The sequence below is a fragment of the Haplochromis burtoni genome, unplaced genomic scaffold (genome assembly GCF_018398535.1).
Source record: "Haplochromis burtoni strain Fernald_Lab_line unplaced genomic scaffold, NCSU_Asbu1 Contig_497, whole genome shotgun sequence".
Classification (NCBI taxonomy): domain Eukaryota; kingdom Metazoa; phylum Chordata; class Actinopteri; order Cichliformes; family Cichlidae; genus Haplochromis; species Haplochromis burtoni.
In genome coordinates this window covers 80257-98723 of record NW_024582858.1, presented here as the reverse complement: position 1 = coordinate 98723, position 18467 = coordinate 80257, and the positions used below count along the sequence as shown (strand labels likewise).

General features: G+C 39.1%; 2 protein-coding genes across 3 annotated transcripts in view; both read right to left on the bottom strand.

Moving 5' to 3' along the window:
- The window catches only part of LOC102297086 (cytochrome P450 11B, mitochondrial), an 18669-nt gene extending 5241 nt beyond the window's left edge, over positions 1-13428 (bottom strand). For both annotated transcript variants that reach the window (XR_006052964.1, XM_005946637.3), the window contains exons 1-6: positions 13041-13428; positions 12796-12951; positions 10432-10646; positions 9055-9258; positions 8781-8962; positions 8508-8674 (exon numbers count right to left, since the gene is read on the bottom strand). Coding sequence is in view for 1 of the 2 variants with exons in the window: in XM_005946637.3 (XP_005946699.1) it covers positions 8508-8674; positions 8781-8962; positions 9055-9258; positions 10432-10646; positions 12796-12951; positions 13041-13333 (1217 nt within the window). In the remaining variant the exon portion in view is untranslated. The remainder of the gene's footprint in view (positions 1-8507; positions 8675-8780; positions 8963-9054; positions 9259-10431; positions 10647-12795; positions 12952-13040) is intronic.
- A 128-nt stretch (positions 13429-13556) lies between these two features.
- Positions 13557-17565, bottom strand: LOC106633798 (complexin-4). Its single transcript, XM_014341470.2, has 4 exons — positions 17293-17565; positions 16675-17046; positions 15901-15988; positions 13557-14632 (listed from the first exon to the last, which is right to left on the bottom strand). Exons 2-4 carry the CDS (start codon positions 16908-16910, stop codon positions 14408-14410), a joined length of 549 nt encoding a protein of 182 aa, XP_014196956.1. The 5' UTR covers positions 16911-17046; positions 17293-17565; the 3' UTR covers positions 13557-14407.
- Positions 17566-18467: the final 902 nt, after the last annotated feature.

Below are 18467 nucleotides of genomic sequence, written 5' to 3'. Positions count from 1 at the left end.
AAAAAACCAACAACAAAACAAAACAAGTGAGGTTTTAACATATGTTGTATCAAACTCAAATGTCCAAGTCAGGTAGACATGTAGGTGCAAAAATTGTCCCACTGTTCCAGCGCAGCTTCTGTCACATGATGTATTTTTCCCAGCATCTTTTCAGCATGCAACATTCCCAATCATTCTGTCTTTCCACATTTTAAGCGTTGGAATATGAGAGTCCTTCCAGTGTTCCAAAATGACACGGGCACATGTTACCAATGCAGTACTTAACACTCTAAACTGGTGTTTACTTAATTGCGGCACCTCTCCTTTGTCTCCTAGTAAACATAATTTAGGTGATCTGGGTAGGTTACAAAGTGTCCACCCAAATTCATACAGTTTTTATTCAAATTCTATTGTTTTTATTAGAATTCTGTTGTTTTCATTAAAATTCCGTCGTTTTCATGTTAATTCCTTTTTCATTCTAATTCTGTTGTTTGTTTTGAACCGTTTCATCAATTGTTTTGATTCAAATTCCATTGTTTATTCAAATTCTTGTTTTATTCAAATTCATTTTTTCATTCACCGTGTTAATGTTGTTTATTCAAATGTTTGTTTACTACTTTTTTCAATTCTTTGTTAAATCTTTGCTCTTCAAACTTGTTCTTACATTCTAATTCCGTTCATTCATTCCATTTTTATTCTTAATCATGTTTCATATTGTTGTTTCACAATTTGTTTTTTATGGTTTCTAATTGTTTCATTCAATGTTGTTTCATTCAAATCTTGTTATTCAAATTAATCATCAAATCTTTTTTCTTAAATTCCGTTGTTTTCATTCAAATTCTTTGTTTTCTTTTATTCATTCAGTTCTAAATTCTGTTTTATAATTCACTGTTTTATAATTCCGTGTTCATCAAGTGTTTGATTATTCCATTTCATCTAATTCGTGTTTGTACTTCCATGTTTTCATTCAATTGTTTCATTAAATTCTTTTCATTGAAATTTGTTTGTTCAACTTGTCATCAATTCCGTCTCATTTCCATTGTTTTCATTCTAATTCTTGTTTGTAATCATTGTTTTTCAAATTTTCACAATTCCATTGTTTTCATTAAATTCTACTTTCAAATCCTTGTTCATTCAAATGCTTGTTTTACTTTTTTATTCATCTTTTTCAAATGTGTTTTCATTCACATTGTTTTCATTCAAATTCCTGTTTTCATTCATTCTGTTGTTTACAATTATTGTTTTCATTCAAATTCGGTTCATTCATTGTTTGTTATCTTCTTTTTTATTCATTCTTTTAGATTTCTTATTCATCTGTTTATTCATCTGTTTTATTCAAATTCCATTGTTTATTCTATTCTGTGTAAAATCATTGTCATTCAATTGTTGTTTTTAAATTTGTTTTATTCTTCATCTTTTCTTGAAATTCCTTGTTTTCATTCAAATCTGCATTCTTTTCATTCAAATTCCTTGTCATTTTTTGTCAATTCAATGTATCTAATCCTGTTTATTCTGTTTACAATTCCAGTCATTCAATCATGTTTTCATCAGTTGTTATTTATTCTATGTCTTTTTATTAAATTCCTTGTTTTTCAAGTTGTTTCATCAATTCCATGTTTGTTTCGTTTTTTCATTAAATTTTGTTCACATTCCATTGTTTTCATTCAAATTCTGTTGTTTTCATTCAAATCGTTTTTCTCAAATCTGTTTTTTCATTCAAATTCATTTTTATATTCTGGTTTCTTATTCGTTATGTTGTTTTTCATCAAATTCCATTGTTCATTAATTCGTTTTCATTCAAACTGCATTCATTCTGTATTTATTCGATTGCATAAATAATCTGTATATCTTCTGTAGATATAAGAATATAATAATTTATTATATCAAATGGTTCGTCATAATCTTGTTTGAATGTTGTCAAATCCGTCAATACTATACGTCCGTTGCTTTTTCAATTCTTTAAAAATTTTTGTGTTTTATCCATTGTTCATATATATCTTTGTCTTCAACATTCATTAATTGAAATTCATAAACTTGTTATCTATTGTTTCTTATTCTTTTGATTCAAATTCGTTGTTTTCACCATTGTTTTCATTCAAATTCCATTGTTTTCATTCAAATTCTGTTGTATCAATTCCATTGTTTTCATTCAAATTTGTCTCATCTTGTTTTCTTTCCTCTTTTTTTCAAATTCTTGTTTTTAATCGTTTTCATCATCTTTTGTCATCTTTCGTTTTTCATTCAAATTCAGTATTCTAATCGTTGTTTGTTTATTCATGTTTCTAAATTTTTTCTTGAATTGTTGTTCATTAATTCTATTTTTCTTGAAACGTGTTTCTCTTTGTTCATTTTCTTTTCATTCTTGTAATTGTTCATCAATTTTTCTAATCTTTTTTATTCAATCGTTGTTTTCATTCAAATTCCATTGTTTTCATTCAAATTCTTGTATAAATTCTTGTTTCATTCTAACCTTTCAATTTCTTCAATTCTTTGTTTTCTAAATTCCTAGTTTATTCAATTCCGTTGTTTTCATTCAAATTCTTTGTTTTCATTCATCATGTATTCAATCTGTTGTTTTCATTCAAATTTTGTTCCTATTCTTTTCATTCTATGTGTTTATGTTGCTTTTACGTAATTCTATCCGTTGTTTCATTCAAATTCCATTTCATCAATTCTGTTTTCAAATTCCTGTTTTCAATCGTTTTATTAACATTCACAAATTGTTTTTCATTTTTTCTAATTCGTTGTTTTCAATTCTGCTTTCTTAAATTCGTGTTCATAATCTGTTGTTTTCATTCAACTTTTCTACATCTATTCGTTTTTTCATTCAAATTCCATTGTTTTCTATTCTGTTAAATTCATTTCATTCAATTGTTGTCTATTCGTTGTTCTTCAATTCTTTGTATCAAATTTTTCATTGTTCTTTTTTCATTCAAATGCTTTTGTTTTCATTCTAATTCTACTCTTTTTATTCAAATTCCATTGTTTGTTCTCAAATTCTGTTGTTTTCATTAAATTCTTTTCTGTTAATTCCTTGTTTTCATTTAATTCTGTTGTTTGTTTTAAATTCCATTGTTTTCATTCAAATTCTGTTGCTTTTGATTCAAATTGGGGAAAAAAATGGAAAAAGGCCGCGTGTAATCCATTCTATTTCAACAAATAACTGTAGTTCTAATTATCGCTGCTTAAACAGTAACTGTAGCAGAATACAGTTACTCATATTTGTATTTAAATCTAAGGCGGGTACAGGTATTCCATTACTCCCCAACACTGGCCGCAAATAACATTAACTAGTAATTGCCAATTGATAACAGCAACTTTTCACCAGATACTTGGTGCTTTTTGAGGTAATGTAAGGTAAACTGTTAACAAAAACTGTTTCTGAGTTTGTCTAACTCTAACAGATATTTTCATTGTTTAAAATTGGCATAGATGTACTTAATTAAAGAGGGCAGCATTTCTCTGTATGTACACAAGCTTCAATAATTTTCTCACTTTAATGAAACTTGTGAAAAAAAGAAATGTCGTCATGCCTCTCTAATTTTATTCTATTGTCTTTCGCTTTACATATTCATGTGTAAATTTGTTCTTCTACCTGTTTCACATGTCTTTAGTATTCAGCACAACCTTGTTTTCTGTTATGCACATAACATAATATCAAGCCAGAAGTAGAGATTAGAGGTCACCATCTTTATATTCTTTTAACAGAAGCAAACACTTTAACAAATTATTTTTATGTATTATGCATTTGACGCTGTATTTTTTCATCTTGTTTAAGGAATAAGTCTTTATAATAAAAATTATTATTTGCTGTATTTTACAAAGGCATAATTTTCATTAATTGTAACAATGAAACAGCGGTGATCAGCAGTGACTTATTGAAGAAGCATAGGACCTTTAGTTCAAGGAACATTTTTCACTTATCTAGAATGTTCTTTAAAGCCACCAAAAACTTAGCAAATCAGTCCTCTTGTTTTTGAAAAACAATGGCGGTTTTTACATATAAACTAGACTGGCCGATGGCGCGTTATGGCAGCCTCGCTTTTGTCAGTCTGCCCCAGGGCAGCTGTGGCTACAACTGTAGCTTGCCTCCACCAGTGAGTGAATGAATAGTGGAATTGTACAGCACTTTGAGGGCCCCAAAAAGCGCTATATAAATGCAATCCATTATTATTATTATTATTATTATTTTAAAAATTCAATTCAATTCAATTTTATTTATATAGCGCCAAATCACAACAAAAGTCGCCTCAAGGCGCTTCATAGATACAGAGAAAAACCCAACAATCATATGACCCCCTATGAGCAAGCACTTTGGCGACAGTGGGAAGGAAAAACTCCCTTTTAACAGGAAGAAACCTCCGGCAGAACCAGGCTCAGGGAGGGGCGGGCCATCTGCTGCGACCGGTTGGGGTGAGAGAAGGAAGACAGGATAAAGACATGCTGTGGAAGAGAGACAGAGGTTAATAACAGATATGATTCAATGCAGAGAGGTCTGTTAACACATAGTGAGTGAGAAAGGTGACTGGAAAGGAAAAACTCAATGCATCATGGGAATCCCCCGGCAGCCTATGTCTATTGCAGCATAACTAAGGGAGGATTCAGGGTCACCTGGTCCAGCCCTAACTATATGCTTTAGCAAAAAGGAAAGTTTTAAGCCTAATCTTAGAAAGTAGAGAGTCTGCTCCTTCCAAACTGGAAGCTGGTTCCACAGAAGAGGGGCCTGAAAACTGAAGGCTCTGCCTCCCATTCTACTTTTAAATACTCTAGGAACAACAAGTAGGCCTGCAGAGCGAGAGCGAAGTGCTCTAATAGGGTGATATGGTACTACAAGGTCATTAAGATAAGATGGGGCCTGATTATTTAAGACCTTGTATGTGAGGAGCAGGATTTTGATAATTCTGGATTTAACAGGAAGCCAATGAAGGGAAGCCAATAACAGGAGAAATATGCTCTCTCTTTCTAGTCCCTGTCAGGACTCTTGCTGCAGCATTTTGGATTAGCTGAAGGCTTTTCAGGAGTTTTTAGGACATCCTGATAATAATGAATTACAGTCGTCCAGCCTGGAAGTAATAAATGCATGAACTAGTTTTTCAGCGTCACTCTGAGACAGGATATTTCTAATTTTAGAGATGTTGCGCAAATGGAAGAAAGCAGTCTTACATATTTGTTTAATATGTGCGTTGAAGGACATGTCCTGGTCAAAAATGACTCCAAGGTTCCTCACAGCGTTACTGGAGGCCAAGGTAATGCCATCCAGAGTAAGAATCTGGTTAGATACCATATTTCTAAGATTTTCAGGGCCGAGTACAATAACCTCAGTTTGTATCTGAATTAAGAAGCAGAAAGTTAGCGGCCATCCAGGTCTTTATGTCTTTAAGACATTCCTGCAGTTTAACTCATTGGTGTGTGTTATCTGGCTTCATGGACAGATAGAGCTGGGTGTCATCTGCATAGCAGTGTAAAATGTATGCTATGTCTTCTAATGATGCTGCCTAAGGGAAGCATGTATAATGTAAACAGAATTGGTCCTAGCACTGAACCCTGTGGAACTCCATAATTAACCTCAGTGTGTGAAGAGGACTCTCCATTTACATGACAAATTGGAGTCTATTAGATAGATATGATACAAACCACTGCAGCGCAGTACCTGTAATACCTACAGCATGTTCTAATCGCTCTAATAGGATATTATGGTCGACAGTATCGAACGCTGCACTGAGGTCTAGCAGGACAAGCACAGAGATGAGTCCACTGTCAGAGGCCATAAGAAGATCATTTGTAACCTTCACTAAAGCTGTTTCTGTGCTCTTCAAAATTCTAGCCATAGAAGAGCAAGAGATGATAAAGTTGCCTACATGAACACGCAGTCCAATCTAAAGAAAAGTTGACTTTCAATCAAAGCCAAAGGCATATTTTCTACACTATGGATGGCTCAGCTTTAAGTTCATTGCGTGAACCTTCACTTCTCTATCCCAGCTATATTCAAGACAATTAATTTGGAATAATGAAGGTTGTGGCTGTTCCAAACGTCCAAAAACACGGTTTATTATGAGGGAAAGTGGACTTGGCCTGTAGTGACTTAATTAAAGCTTAAAGAGGACCTGTAGCTAAGTGTTGGTAGACGATCGACAGCGAGTATTTAGAGCTAAGTTATTAACTAGCAGACCTACCTTGAAGCTTGTTTGAGCCAACGCTAGCAATCTTTCCTAACTGTTGTTAAACCTGCGAATTATCTCTTTTAAAAGACATTATTGTGGCACATTAAATTTACCCGTTCCTGCATGATAAATTGGAGCATCCACAGTTTAACTATAACGCACTAAGTACCGCAGCAATTTCCTAATGTTGTAAACCTGCTCAACATTTGGCAATAAAACCCTTTCTGATTTCTGATTTCTAAATGGCAGAAAGAAACTTTTAACATCACATTCATTCAACTAGGAGTGGTTGATTCACCAGAATAGGGATATCTATATCAGTGCATTTAAATCCAAATCCATTTTTGCACAAATTTGCTTAGCCAAAACGGTTATTGTACACATTTATTTCCTAAAATTTAGGCCCAGTGGGGAATGCAGATTAACTTCTTTGATTTCTTTGTTCTTTGGTTTGTCATCTGTTTTACAACTGGATAGTTTATTATGTACTCAAGCTTCTCTAAATAGGTTATGACCGTACAGTCATTGGCTGTGACTCCCTGTGATATGTTTTACCGCTCCGCTTTGATAGATGGCAGCAGATCTCTGGCTAGAGCTGCAAATGGTACACTGAGGAAGAAGTGGGCGTGGGTTTGCTGGCACTACAGCGCCACTTTTGAGCGGTCGTTTATGTTGTCAACAATAACAGACCGCTGAAGTTGTCAAGCAACGTCGAGGAAAAGTCATACATCAGTCCCGCGACGGTATAGTCTTTAGTTGGGTATGAAAGTACATTATATTATTTTATTTTGATTAAATCCAGTTGTGTAATGCATGAAGGCACAATTAAAAACAGCAGCTCTAGACCCTGATGCTGACATTGACTGCTAGCATAGACAGTCTTTGGTTGCTAGGAGCCGAGCTGAGCTAACGCAATTGGTTTAACCTTAGCGCTCTGCACTTAATGAGAGAAAGCGGTTACACTGTGCATAGATAATTGGTGACGATTCAAAATCAGTGAAAGTCAACGATTAGCTTTATTGTAAGGTTAACATTGAAATGTTAACGAAAACTTGTGATCTGTGTATGATCTTCAGATGAAGGGCTGGTTATGGCTTGGCTTAATAGTGATAACTGGCCATCAGTTACATAACAAAGCTATCGAAATATCTTGATAGCTTATTTTTTCCGCGGGCCCAGAGGAGGCACTGGCTACCCCCCCCAAAATTTGCTGGCACCCCCAGTGGCTCCCCCTGACTGCCCTATGTTAGGAATAATGTAATAAGGGTGCAGAAAAGCTGGTGTCTCTTAATTAATAGGCTGGTGTGAAAAATTGCTGCCACACCGCCCCCTCGGCCTGTGCTTCGGGATTTCTGGTAGTTAGACACAGTCTCAATGGAGATTTTTCAATGGGTTTTTGGGGGGTAGCAAGAGGAGAGAAGCTGCAGAGAGGCGTAAGACTGCAACTCTGCTTCCTGGTCCCAACTCTGGTCATATTTTGGGGGGTTTAATAAATTTGTCCATATTTCTAGAAATGAGAGCTGCTCCATCCAAAGTGGGATGGATGCCGTCTCTCCTAACAAGACCAGGTTTCCTCCAGAAGGTTTGCCAATTATCTATGAAGCCCACATCGTTTCTGGACTCCTCCAGAATGCCACATCAGTACGTGAGACTGCCAGGAGGTGTTGTATATGCTTGTTTGTGCAAGGAGGAACAGGATGAGCACTGCCAGAGTTACAAAATGACTTCCAGCAGGTCACCGGTGTGAATGTCTCTGACTAAACAATCAGAAACTGACTTCATGAGAGTTGCCCGAGGGTCCGATGTCCTGCAGTGGGGCCTGTGCTGACTGCACAGAATACCAGAATTGACAGGCCAATCACTGATGCCCTGTGTATTTCGCCATGAGAACATGTGACAGACATGTGCTCAGGGTGAACCTGAGAATCCATAGAAAACATTATACTGCCTGTAACATTGTTCAGCATTGACTGGTTTGGTGGTGGGTCAGTGATGCACTGCTCCAGATTAAGGAGATCTCCCAGTACACCATCCATCGTCTCATTAGGACCATGGGTACCAGCACATAGGGACAACATAAACTACAGAGTTTGAGATGCTGCAATGAAATTTTTGGCAAACATTCGTGGAAAAAACATACAGGAGTCACATGTCAGCAGATCCACAGTGCTTCGGAGTGACATGTGAATGAAAATATGTGAGCATTAGGACGTGTATTAAAGGTGCCCTCCACTGTGTGGGCACTGGAGACAGATTTAAGGACAGACTGCAGAGATGTGTATGTGTAGGTGCCGTTCTCATTTATTTTCCATGTGCAAACAAATGGATATAAGAGACCATGTGCAGTCAGATTCTTGACGTGTTTACCTGAGGACCTCTTTGATTGTGCCTTTAAGAAGTGGTGCCCCCTGCAGGGCTTTGTGAGGATCCCCACCAGCCTGTGCCCACGACACCCTCACCTGCTGCCTAACGCTCTCCTGCACCTCAGGGTTGCGTCCCAGCTCAAACAGAGCAAACTGCAGGGGTACTGCTGTCTGAAGAGAGGATAGGATGAGACGTGACACAGAATTAGGTATAGAGACCCAGGCTAAGTCAGGCTATCACACATATTGGCACACACACACACACCAACACACGCACCGTATCCACCCCTCCAGCCATCAGCTCAGTGATGTTGGCTTTGATGAGGTCCAAAGATAGCTGCCCTTTCTCCATGAGTTGCCCCAGAACTCCAGTGTACTGGCTTCCAGCAGTCCCAGCCGGAGATGCTCTATCCAGGGAGGTTGACAAGCGCTGGTACCCCCTCTGGATCCTCGCCTCCGCTGGAAGACAAACAGTCAGGTTGTGGAAGTGAAAGGACAAAGAAGCATGCTGATGCTGATATGACGCTCTTGCGATTATGGCCCTTTCCTACCATGACTGAAGATGTGGTCCCAAGCAGTGGCGTGCTGGGTCCACAGGGGAGCACCCATGCGCAACAGTAAGCGAGGGGGAAGGTAGAGGAGAGGAGGAGTGGTTGTTAGCATTCGCTCCACGGCCCAGATGAACTTCTGAGATTCCAGGGAGGGGGATGAGGAGAAGAGGCCAATACGCTCTCCGTAGAGCACGTGGCAGCTAGCTAGAGAGGGAGGAAGGGAGGAAAAGAAAGAGGTATAGGCGGGTTAAGATGAGATAGATGACTGATGACCTAAAACATGAGCAAGCAAAGGACTTAAAGATAAATAAACTATTAAACTTCATGGAGGATTACATTGACCTTTGTCTTGAATGTCTCTATGTGTCATCAATTTATTAATCTTTTCCAAATAACAGTTAAACAATTTCAAAAATGCACTTTATTTTTTCTTATTTAATGTAAAAACAAACAAAAATAGACCCCTTTTAATATAGATCTCCCCACGGTGCACATGATGTTTCCCAATCAAACATGTTCAAGTTATATTAACACGACATCAGCGACTGGAGTAGAGTTTCTTACTCCGGCTTAGCACTTGGTTTCTTGTGCTGGGCTCCATTAGGAGCAGAGCAGCGTGACTCAAAGTCATCAGCTCTCCCCCCCTTCCCACTCGCATACACACAGATGCAAACAAATGTACACTGAGTCATACAGGCTTTCACACTTGCGAACATGGAATACAGCAGATAGGCACATGAAAGGAGCAGACCTGCTGAAATAACGCTGGAGCTTTGATCATCTTTGTTGCCATTTCTATTTTTAAAGGTGCATGTTCTCTTTGACCTCCTACACCCAGAGTACGCTAAGAGACGCCTGGGGATAGGATGAGGTTCGGTTCTCATGTTAGGTGTGAATATTTTAGAATTAAAGGACAGAGAGAGCAGCAGCACTGATCTATTTGCGTTTTCATCTTCTTCTTCTTTTTTTTTGAAGATTTTAAAGAGGTGATGCTCCTGCAGATTGTGTAATTCCTCTGACGTCAGAAACTGGCGCAGCTTACATCAGCATTTGTGAGTCAATGCATAGACCTGATAGTTAGGCTGAATGAAAGCCTGTCAAAACGGGGAAGCGACATGAATCCGTGGCCTTCCATCCCTCGGGGCTTCAAGGTCGATCACTGCCGCATGAAAAATTAGACTTGACATTTATGGGATGTTTCTGTCAAACACCCATCATTTCACACCTCTCCACACTTTTCCAACATAGAAAAAGAAAGTCTACTTTTTTGGCTTCATTGTAAATAAACAGGAATTAATGAATACTCATTTTACAAGCTGTAAAATGACACTTAGAGATACACAAAGGTCTCATATCATGGGGCTGATGACCTCTAACCTTCCAGTGCAAAACGAAAAAGGTCAGGACTGGGATCGATGGTAAGAACGCATTTTCCCTTCTCTCCTCTTCCCTCCTTTTCCATTCTTGTCTGCAGCATTTGACAGAAATCCTTCGCCACCTCATCAAGGAGAGGGAGAAAGCGTTTTACTGCTGCACTCATCATCACCTCCTTGTTCAGCTGCAGACGGTCAGCTCTCCACTCTTCCCCATTCCTGTGGAGAGAAAGGTGCACGCTAAGCATTAAAATGAGCTTATTTCATATCTGCTCAGTCACTGTGAAATAAAATAAGGGCATCGTGTTCAAGTCTGACTCCCAGTCAGACTTATCATTGTCTAAACATGAATTCAAAGAAAGCCAGATTGAGAGAAGTCTCTTTTTTTGGTGCTTGACCTCTTCCCAACCACACGTCTACCTTTACCCAAACGTTGCAATAGTTAATATGCAACAAAGAAAGTTTTCATAGGACACGAGATAATCAGGTGCAAAAATAAGTACACCTTTACTGCTTCCATAGGAATGAGGAGTGAGCTGATCTGGAGCAGTCAGGTGTGTTAACACAATGCCACAGTCCTCCCGGGACTGGATGTCCCTGCAAATTCACCCCAAGGTCAGATTATGCAATGTTCACAGAAAAAAACCAAGAGATACATCTCGTCTCTACATTCGTCTCTCTAAAAAAGAACATGACAGCACAGTTTAGGTTTGCAAAGTTAAATCTGAACAACACAAGGTTTCTGGAACAATGTCCTTTTGGAGAGAGTAGAGCTGTTTCGCCAGAATGCACAGCACCACATTTGGAAAAAAACAAACTTAGTAGATCAGCACAAACGCCGTCTGGCGCGGTGTTGGAGGCATGATCTTTGGGCTCGTTTTGCAGGCTCTCAAATTCCCACAAGCAACTGAACTGAATCGATTTTGTAAAGAAGATAGGAGGAAAATTCCCCCACAACACTGTGAGAGAGTGAGACAATCATGCAAACACCAACACAAAGCAAAAGTCATTACTTGAAGTTGTGGCTGCTAAAGGTCATTACAAGCTACTCTGTCACAGGACTGCTCAGAATCCAGGGAAAACTTCCTTTTCCTGAAGACAGCGGGGGATTATCATGTTTAACAGGTACAAACACGTAGCTAACAACTCGTCACTCGTGACAACAGCCATCTTTAAATAGCTGAATTATATTAATCAGTTCATTTAAAGTGTATAGCATTTTCTTAAAGGCACAGCTCTTACATGTGCAGTTAAACCACAGCGTGTTTCTGTGGTTGAGTGAAAGCAAATTAAAGTCGGTTAAAAGAGAACTGATGACTTTGAAAATTCTGATGTAAAACAATAAGAAAAAATAATTCACTGTTTGAATTATGAAAAATATTTCAGTCCACTGGGATTTCTCAGCCTAGTTTTGGTCTTTTTTTAAAGTCGCATGAGAGTTCCAGCTTTATGGGGGTGACACTAAATCTGAATCAGTGGTTACAAACTTCCAGCAGCCTTTACCACTCAACCCTTTACAGCCATGAGTTTTTGTGTGCGTTTGCATGAGTTTAAAAAACACAAAACTATAATTTTCTGGCAATGAGTTCATGGTTCAGGATTTAAAAGCTTAAAATATTGAAAATATTGAATTAGAAAATGTCTGAATGCACTAATATTAGAACTTTTAAAAGGACCTTTATGTCAGAACCAACAACCGAACAACACACACAGTATAAGGATGTCTAGAGACCTCTTTTTGTGTATAATTTTAAATATTATATATAATCTCTATGGTGACCACAGCCTTTGCAGTGCGCTCCATTTAGTTGTTCTAATGTTCCAATAAGAAATGAGAAAACTTCATCTTTTGCTTTAATTTTGCATTTTCTCCTTATAATTAGAATCTCATTGGAAAAGCTGTTCTTTTAGGGCTGAAATTTCGCTGCATTTTGTTGTTGTTTTATGAACAACCTCAGTCTGCTTTTTAAAGTCATAATTATTGCTTGTTATCTGTGTTTCACACCAGAGTGCTGTACCTTCACAGTGATGTTTTACCATCTCTCAGTCAAATGTATGAGCAGGAAGCAACTAAGAAACTAAATGATGAACAAAAACTTTCCACGCCTGATTAAATTACCCCCCCACCCCCCAAAAGACACGATGATGGTACAAGTGATTACATTCATGTGCACACACTCACATGGAGTTGTTTCCATCCCTCGAGGGAACATTGAAATGATTCAGTCAAATTTTGACTCTTAAATTTTAATCAGTAGAATAATGGGATTTTACCCACGGAAGGGAGAGGAGTCTCTATCGTGTGACTGCTTGCACAGATGCATATCACCACTTCACGAGTAATTTAAAACACACATGTGGAACTGACTTGAGGAAGATGCCCTTGCTGTGGTTGCGTATTTCCCGGTGTGTCGCCCAGGGCTGCAGGGTCATCCGTCGGGGGTGCAGACCCTCTGACTTAAAGAGCTCACTGACGTCAGATGGGAGCATGATGTTCACGCTGCTTAGGGTGCCGAGCTTTTCTCTATTGCAGTCACACAGAGAGACAGAAAGGATATTTGGTAAGCACACGAACATACTGAAGAACGTTTTAAGCTTTGAACTTCCCTCTACCTGTAGATGGGTCCGAGCGTGTTGAAGGTCCTCTCCATGTGCTTGTGAAGCTGCTGGAAGCGATTTTCTCTCCAGAATTTCAGCAGGTTGAGCCATCCATTCCTCCCAGTGTGAGGGATCTCCTCAAAGCGCCGCATCCCTTTCACTACTCTTTTCCCGCCTTCTAGCTTTCCATGCATCACAGTCCCTGTTGCAGTCACACAAAGACCCTTATGAGGTGCGACACCAAAAAACACATTTCTGGACCCACAAGAGCCCTTCGCTTTGATACCCGCAGTCACTCGTGTGGACATGCTGGCTCTGGTCTGAGTGAGCTGTGCCAGGCGGTCTCATCCAGAGTTGTGACACTTCTTGTTTGGTGTCGTCTTTGCAGGGCTCATTCTTTCCCTCCTCCAACGCTAAAATTCACCCTTGAATGAGATTTCGTGCTGACAGGAGTTTGATGATTTATAAATCTGAGCATCAGAGTTCAAGAGAAACACAACAGAGCCAGAATGTCAGGTTGACTGCACAAAAAACAGATAATGGGCCAGTATAGCTTCCCGAAATGTGTTTTATTACAAGTTCAATCACAGCAAATCAGCTACAAACAAACAGACTAAATGGCCACCTTCGTAAGTGGTTTTTTTCTCCATCCTGTATAAAAGCCTTGAATTTATGCACCAAAATAAGCTCAACACAAACAAAGCAGTTATTAGAAACTAGCAGATTTGGCTCATACACATCACCGATACTGTAGATGTGATGCAGAAAGGACTCAGTATAAAGAAAAGTGGACAAATTCTAACATAATCACACAAAATAAGAAAGTTTCATGTTGTTTTGTTGCCCTGAGGTTCCTCACTTGTGTATAGATCTCTTAGTTGGATCTATATCATTTAGACCGACAGCTCTGCGTACTAGCTTGGCTTCTATTATAAAAAAACTAAACACGGTGTCCGAGTGAAACATCACCAGGACAAGATGTGCCCTGTTTTAACATCTACAACTATTGATTTAGTTATATAATCACAATATAATGCAACAGCTTATTAAAACAGTATAAAATCAACATATTCAATGAGGAGAAAATTCTTCAAGGACTGCGTAAAATCCCATTTGTACTTTCATTGTCATGTACTGACCAGTAATTCAACACCTCATAATAATGTTTGAGTATATCTAATCAGTACCTAAAATAAGCATTTTACACTGGCGTATTTGTTATTATTAAGTAAAACAGGTGACTTATTCACCTGTTACAAGTTATCAGAGCTATGTAAGAAGAAAACTGACTTCAGCTTACATAAAAGCAGCAGTCATAAATTCCCATATGCTGTTCTCTTCATTAATAGAGTGTAATAATCATTGCTGTGACTACATATTGATCACATGATTTTACAAGATCCCCCATTTGCTGGTGCAGGAGTAGGCGTCCCGCTGCGTTTCCTCCCTGTGAGGACCGCTGTGCTGAAGCTGAGGCCTTGAAAGGCACTCAGCAGGTTGAAGCCATCGTCCTTGGTTTTGGTTTCAGGATGAATTATTGTCGATAGCTCGTGTGGGAGCGACACTTTGCCTCCGACTGACCTCCGCTGGTTTGTGTCCTTCGTGTTCTGAAGGATGATGGAAGAACAAATGGGTTACAGGATTGAACGTGCTGCAAAAATAAAAATGAATAAATAGCTCTACATCTCTTATGTCCTTGGGGCGACCGTGGCTCAGGGGTTGGGAAGCGCATCTGTAATCGGAAGGTCGCCGGCTCGATCCCCGGGCTCTCTGTCCTGGTCGTTGTGTCCTTGGGCAAGACACTTTACCCTACCGCCTACTGGTGTTGCCCAGAGGGGCCGATGGCGCGATATGGCAGCCTCGCTTCTGTCAGTCTACCTCAGGGCAGCTGTGGCTACAACTGTAGCTTGCACATTCACACACTCCACCAGTGTGTGAATGAATAGTGGTATTGTAAAGCGCTTTGGGTGCCTTGAAAAGCACTATATAAATCCAATCCATTATTATGTTGCAGTAACATACAAGTTGGCACACATGGATAATGCCTGCAAAGAGTAAGCCAACTATTGTATTGTTGGGGGTTGGCTGTACCTCTGCAAAGGCTGCAAACGCATCTGAAGTTATAACAGTTTGAGTTTTAAGGTTTTTTTATGCAGTATAACCATAATTGCATCAAGATGCGCTACATCTTGTTGATGGAGAAGTGTTTGCAAAAGGAAAAACAGAAACTGCATTGAGATTGGTTTATAACTACTGAGCTACAGACATTAACATGATGTTTAATGATGAAATGAAAGTACCCAGAGAGAACCCACACAGACATGAGAACATGCAAACTCCACACAGAAAGACCAGACTGGACTAGAAAGTCAAGATTTGAATCCAAGGCCTTCTGACTGCGATAACCACCACCCCACCGCACTGCCCTTTTTTTCTTTTTTCCTTTCATGATTTCATTTTTTTTCCCTGAGGATATTTATCAAGTAAATACTTGATAAAAAAAAGTATTTACTTCTCATCTTCTCTCTATCTTCTCATTTTCTTTGACCCAAGCAAGTTTCATTTTGAACTGGTAAGAATTTTTTGGTTGCTGAACCCTGAATCCTAAATTCAGAAGAATTACGCAGCACATTTTTGTGGTTATTTGACATTTTATCTAAATTAATTCAGTGAAGTTGGAAAAACATTATATTTTGAAGAAAATTAAAACTGGTGTGTGAGAGTAGTGAACAGAAGGATGCAGCGTTTTGTAAAGTTTCAATTCAACTCTGTTAAAGAAATAAAATAAAAAAAACAGTACCGTGTATAAGGGGAAAACTGTCCAATTTACACAAAACTAGAGGATAAATATTGTTATTTTCTTCCAAACACAGACCTCAGGCAGCTGATATTTTCTCCTGAAATGAGCTCTCATCGCTGCTCTCTCTGCATTCTTCTGGGCCTTGGTGGCTTCCCGCAGCTTTCTGTCAACACAGCAGACAAACATAAATACAGCTCAGATATCGCAGGCAGAAAATAAAAATCTCTCTGCACAGGTGACAACAGTTAACGCCTTCGTTCATCTCAGCTGCCTCCTGCAATGAGAGCACAGTGAGGAATTGACAAAATGAGGTGAACTGAGGGGATTGATTTCAGTTTGCAGATGAATTACATGTAACTCAGGCAAAAACTTGATTTCATGTGTGTTTAGAGTCTTTTTTCCATTTTCACCTGGAAATGATAAAACGCCTGTTCATATAATGCATCCAAGAAGCAACCCTGCCTGTTATTTGTAATGGCACAAAATAATGATACTACTCAGGTGCTTGTGCAGCTTTGTGGTACTTGTGGTTTCCATTTCTGACGCCCCTCCCACTGTCTTGGAGGCAGTTTGTGGTGACACTACACAGAAATTGGCTGATATGGGCGGTTAGTTTAGTTTGTCAGTCGTTTCATTGTGTTTCATTTTTTATTTCTTCTCGATAACAATTTCTCATTTAGATTCCAAAACTATGAATTGTGATTTTTAAGCAACATTTTCACTGTAAGAGTGCTACTTGTAACACTTCATGTTTACAAAAGCACCTGTTGCTACTTTTACTTAAAGTATGTAAATACTTCCTTCACCCCTGCATGACGGTTTCTACATCACATACAGAGCATTACTTGCCTCTCCTTCTCCAGCTCTGTCTGGTACGAGCAAATGATAGACAGATCTTTGGGATATGCAGCTCGGGGGGGAGACGTTTTGCCCAACTTGACACATCCTCCTCGACTCCCACTGCCTCTCCCTCTCTTGTTCCTACGTTTGGCACACAGCTTCTTCCCCTTCAACTCCGACACACAGCTGGTCAGCTTCCTGATGGGCATGCTCAGGGAATTTTTTAATCTCACCACAGACTCCATGATGTACCGCACACACACCCCTATTTCCTCGTCAGATGACAGGTGAATTTATGGTGGCTTTCGCCTTCCCTCATGTTGTGTTGCACTGACACGAGAAAATCAGGACACGCAGTCTGAAATCTCACAGCAATAACTCCTGCCAAGGACAAGGACGGCAGTCAGACAAGGCTCAGACACTCAGAAAGGTTAAACACACTGATGGAGAGTTTATCATCTAGATCAGGTTAAAGAGGGCAGTAAAGCAGAAAAACGGAAACTACGTGATGACAAAACATGAAAATGCCAAACTAACATGCTGAACAGACTAATTTTCAGGGTCTATTACCACTGATTTACACACAAACATGGTTTACCATGCTGTTCCTGTCCACGGTTATCTTACCCATGCAGGTGGCCACAGTTGGCCTAAGGCTCACACCATAAAATCCAGATAAAGGACCCAGCCAGATGGCCTTCACCACCACCAGCCAATCCCTAAAGCTTTTTAAAAAGTGGGGAAAACAAGAATAAAAAACAGTAGACTCTCCACGAGATATTAAGCCTGCAACTTCCTGACCTTCACAGGACAAAATCACTGTTTTCCATTGAGGTTTCAGCCTCTCCTTCCCTCTTTCCCTCCTACAGAATCGTTTTCACATTTCACTACCCCCAACTCTGCCACACAGATTACTACCTAAGGGACTTAATGAGGGGAATCTCGTTAGCCGTGGCAGGGAATGCACCTGATGAGTCACGTGTCAGGGGTGAAGCTTTAGACGTGATGTTGAGTGACACACCCATGCATTCACAGTAAGTTCATATATTTATAGACTCATTTGTCCTCCTGCGTAGCTCCATTTAATCCATGTTGTTTTCATAGTTTAGAAAATGGGAGAATAAATGCAACAGTGACAGTTTTTTTTTCTTACAAGAATGCTGTTGGTATTTATTTCACTAAACATTCGTGGATTAAAGATGACTAAAGATGGGGAAAGAAGAAATGAAACTTGGATGGAGAGAGTCCGGCCTTAAAGAGAAGTATTTGAGTCAGTGGGAGATCAGAAACGTACTGACAGCTGGACTGTGCAACTGTGCAAACTGTCAGAAAAGAGGGGACAGAGTGGGGTCACCCTCCGGTCTCCCTCAGTCTCTCCACCAAACAATCAGTGCTGAAGTTTGTTTAAAGGGAGAGCATAGTTTCCTGCATCATAGACTTTTTTATCCACAAACACAGTTTTAAAAGTTGCAGTGTAATACATTACCCCTGATTTCTTTCTTCTTCTTCTTTTTTTAAAAAAAATATATGCACTCAAAAAAGGATTTCTCACCCTCATTAAAAATTGAAGCAAGAATCTTGAATAAAACACAACATAATATAAAATCAAAGGGTTATTTATGTAGTAATTAACCATTAGGGGAAATGTGATCGATATACCAAAACAAACTAGATTCCAGTAAATGTAACATTTTACCTTCTACTTATGAAACAAATTACATGGAAAATTTACATGCAATCAAATTACTTAAAGACAGCTTCCCAGCAGAAATATTATCTGAGTGAGGCAGAGGGCATGAGTG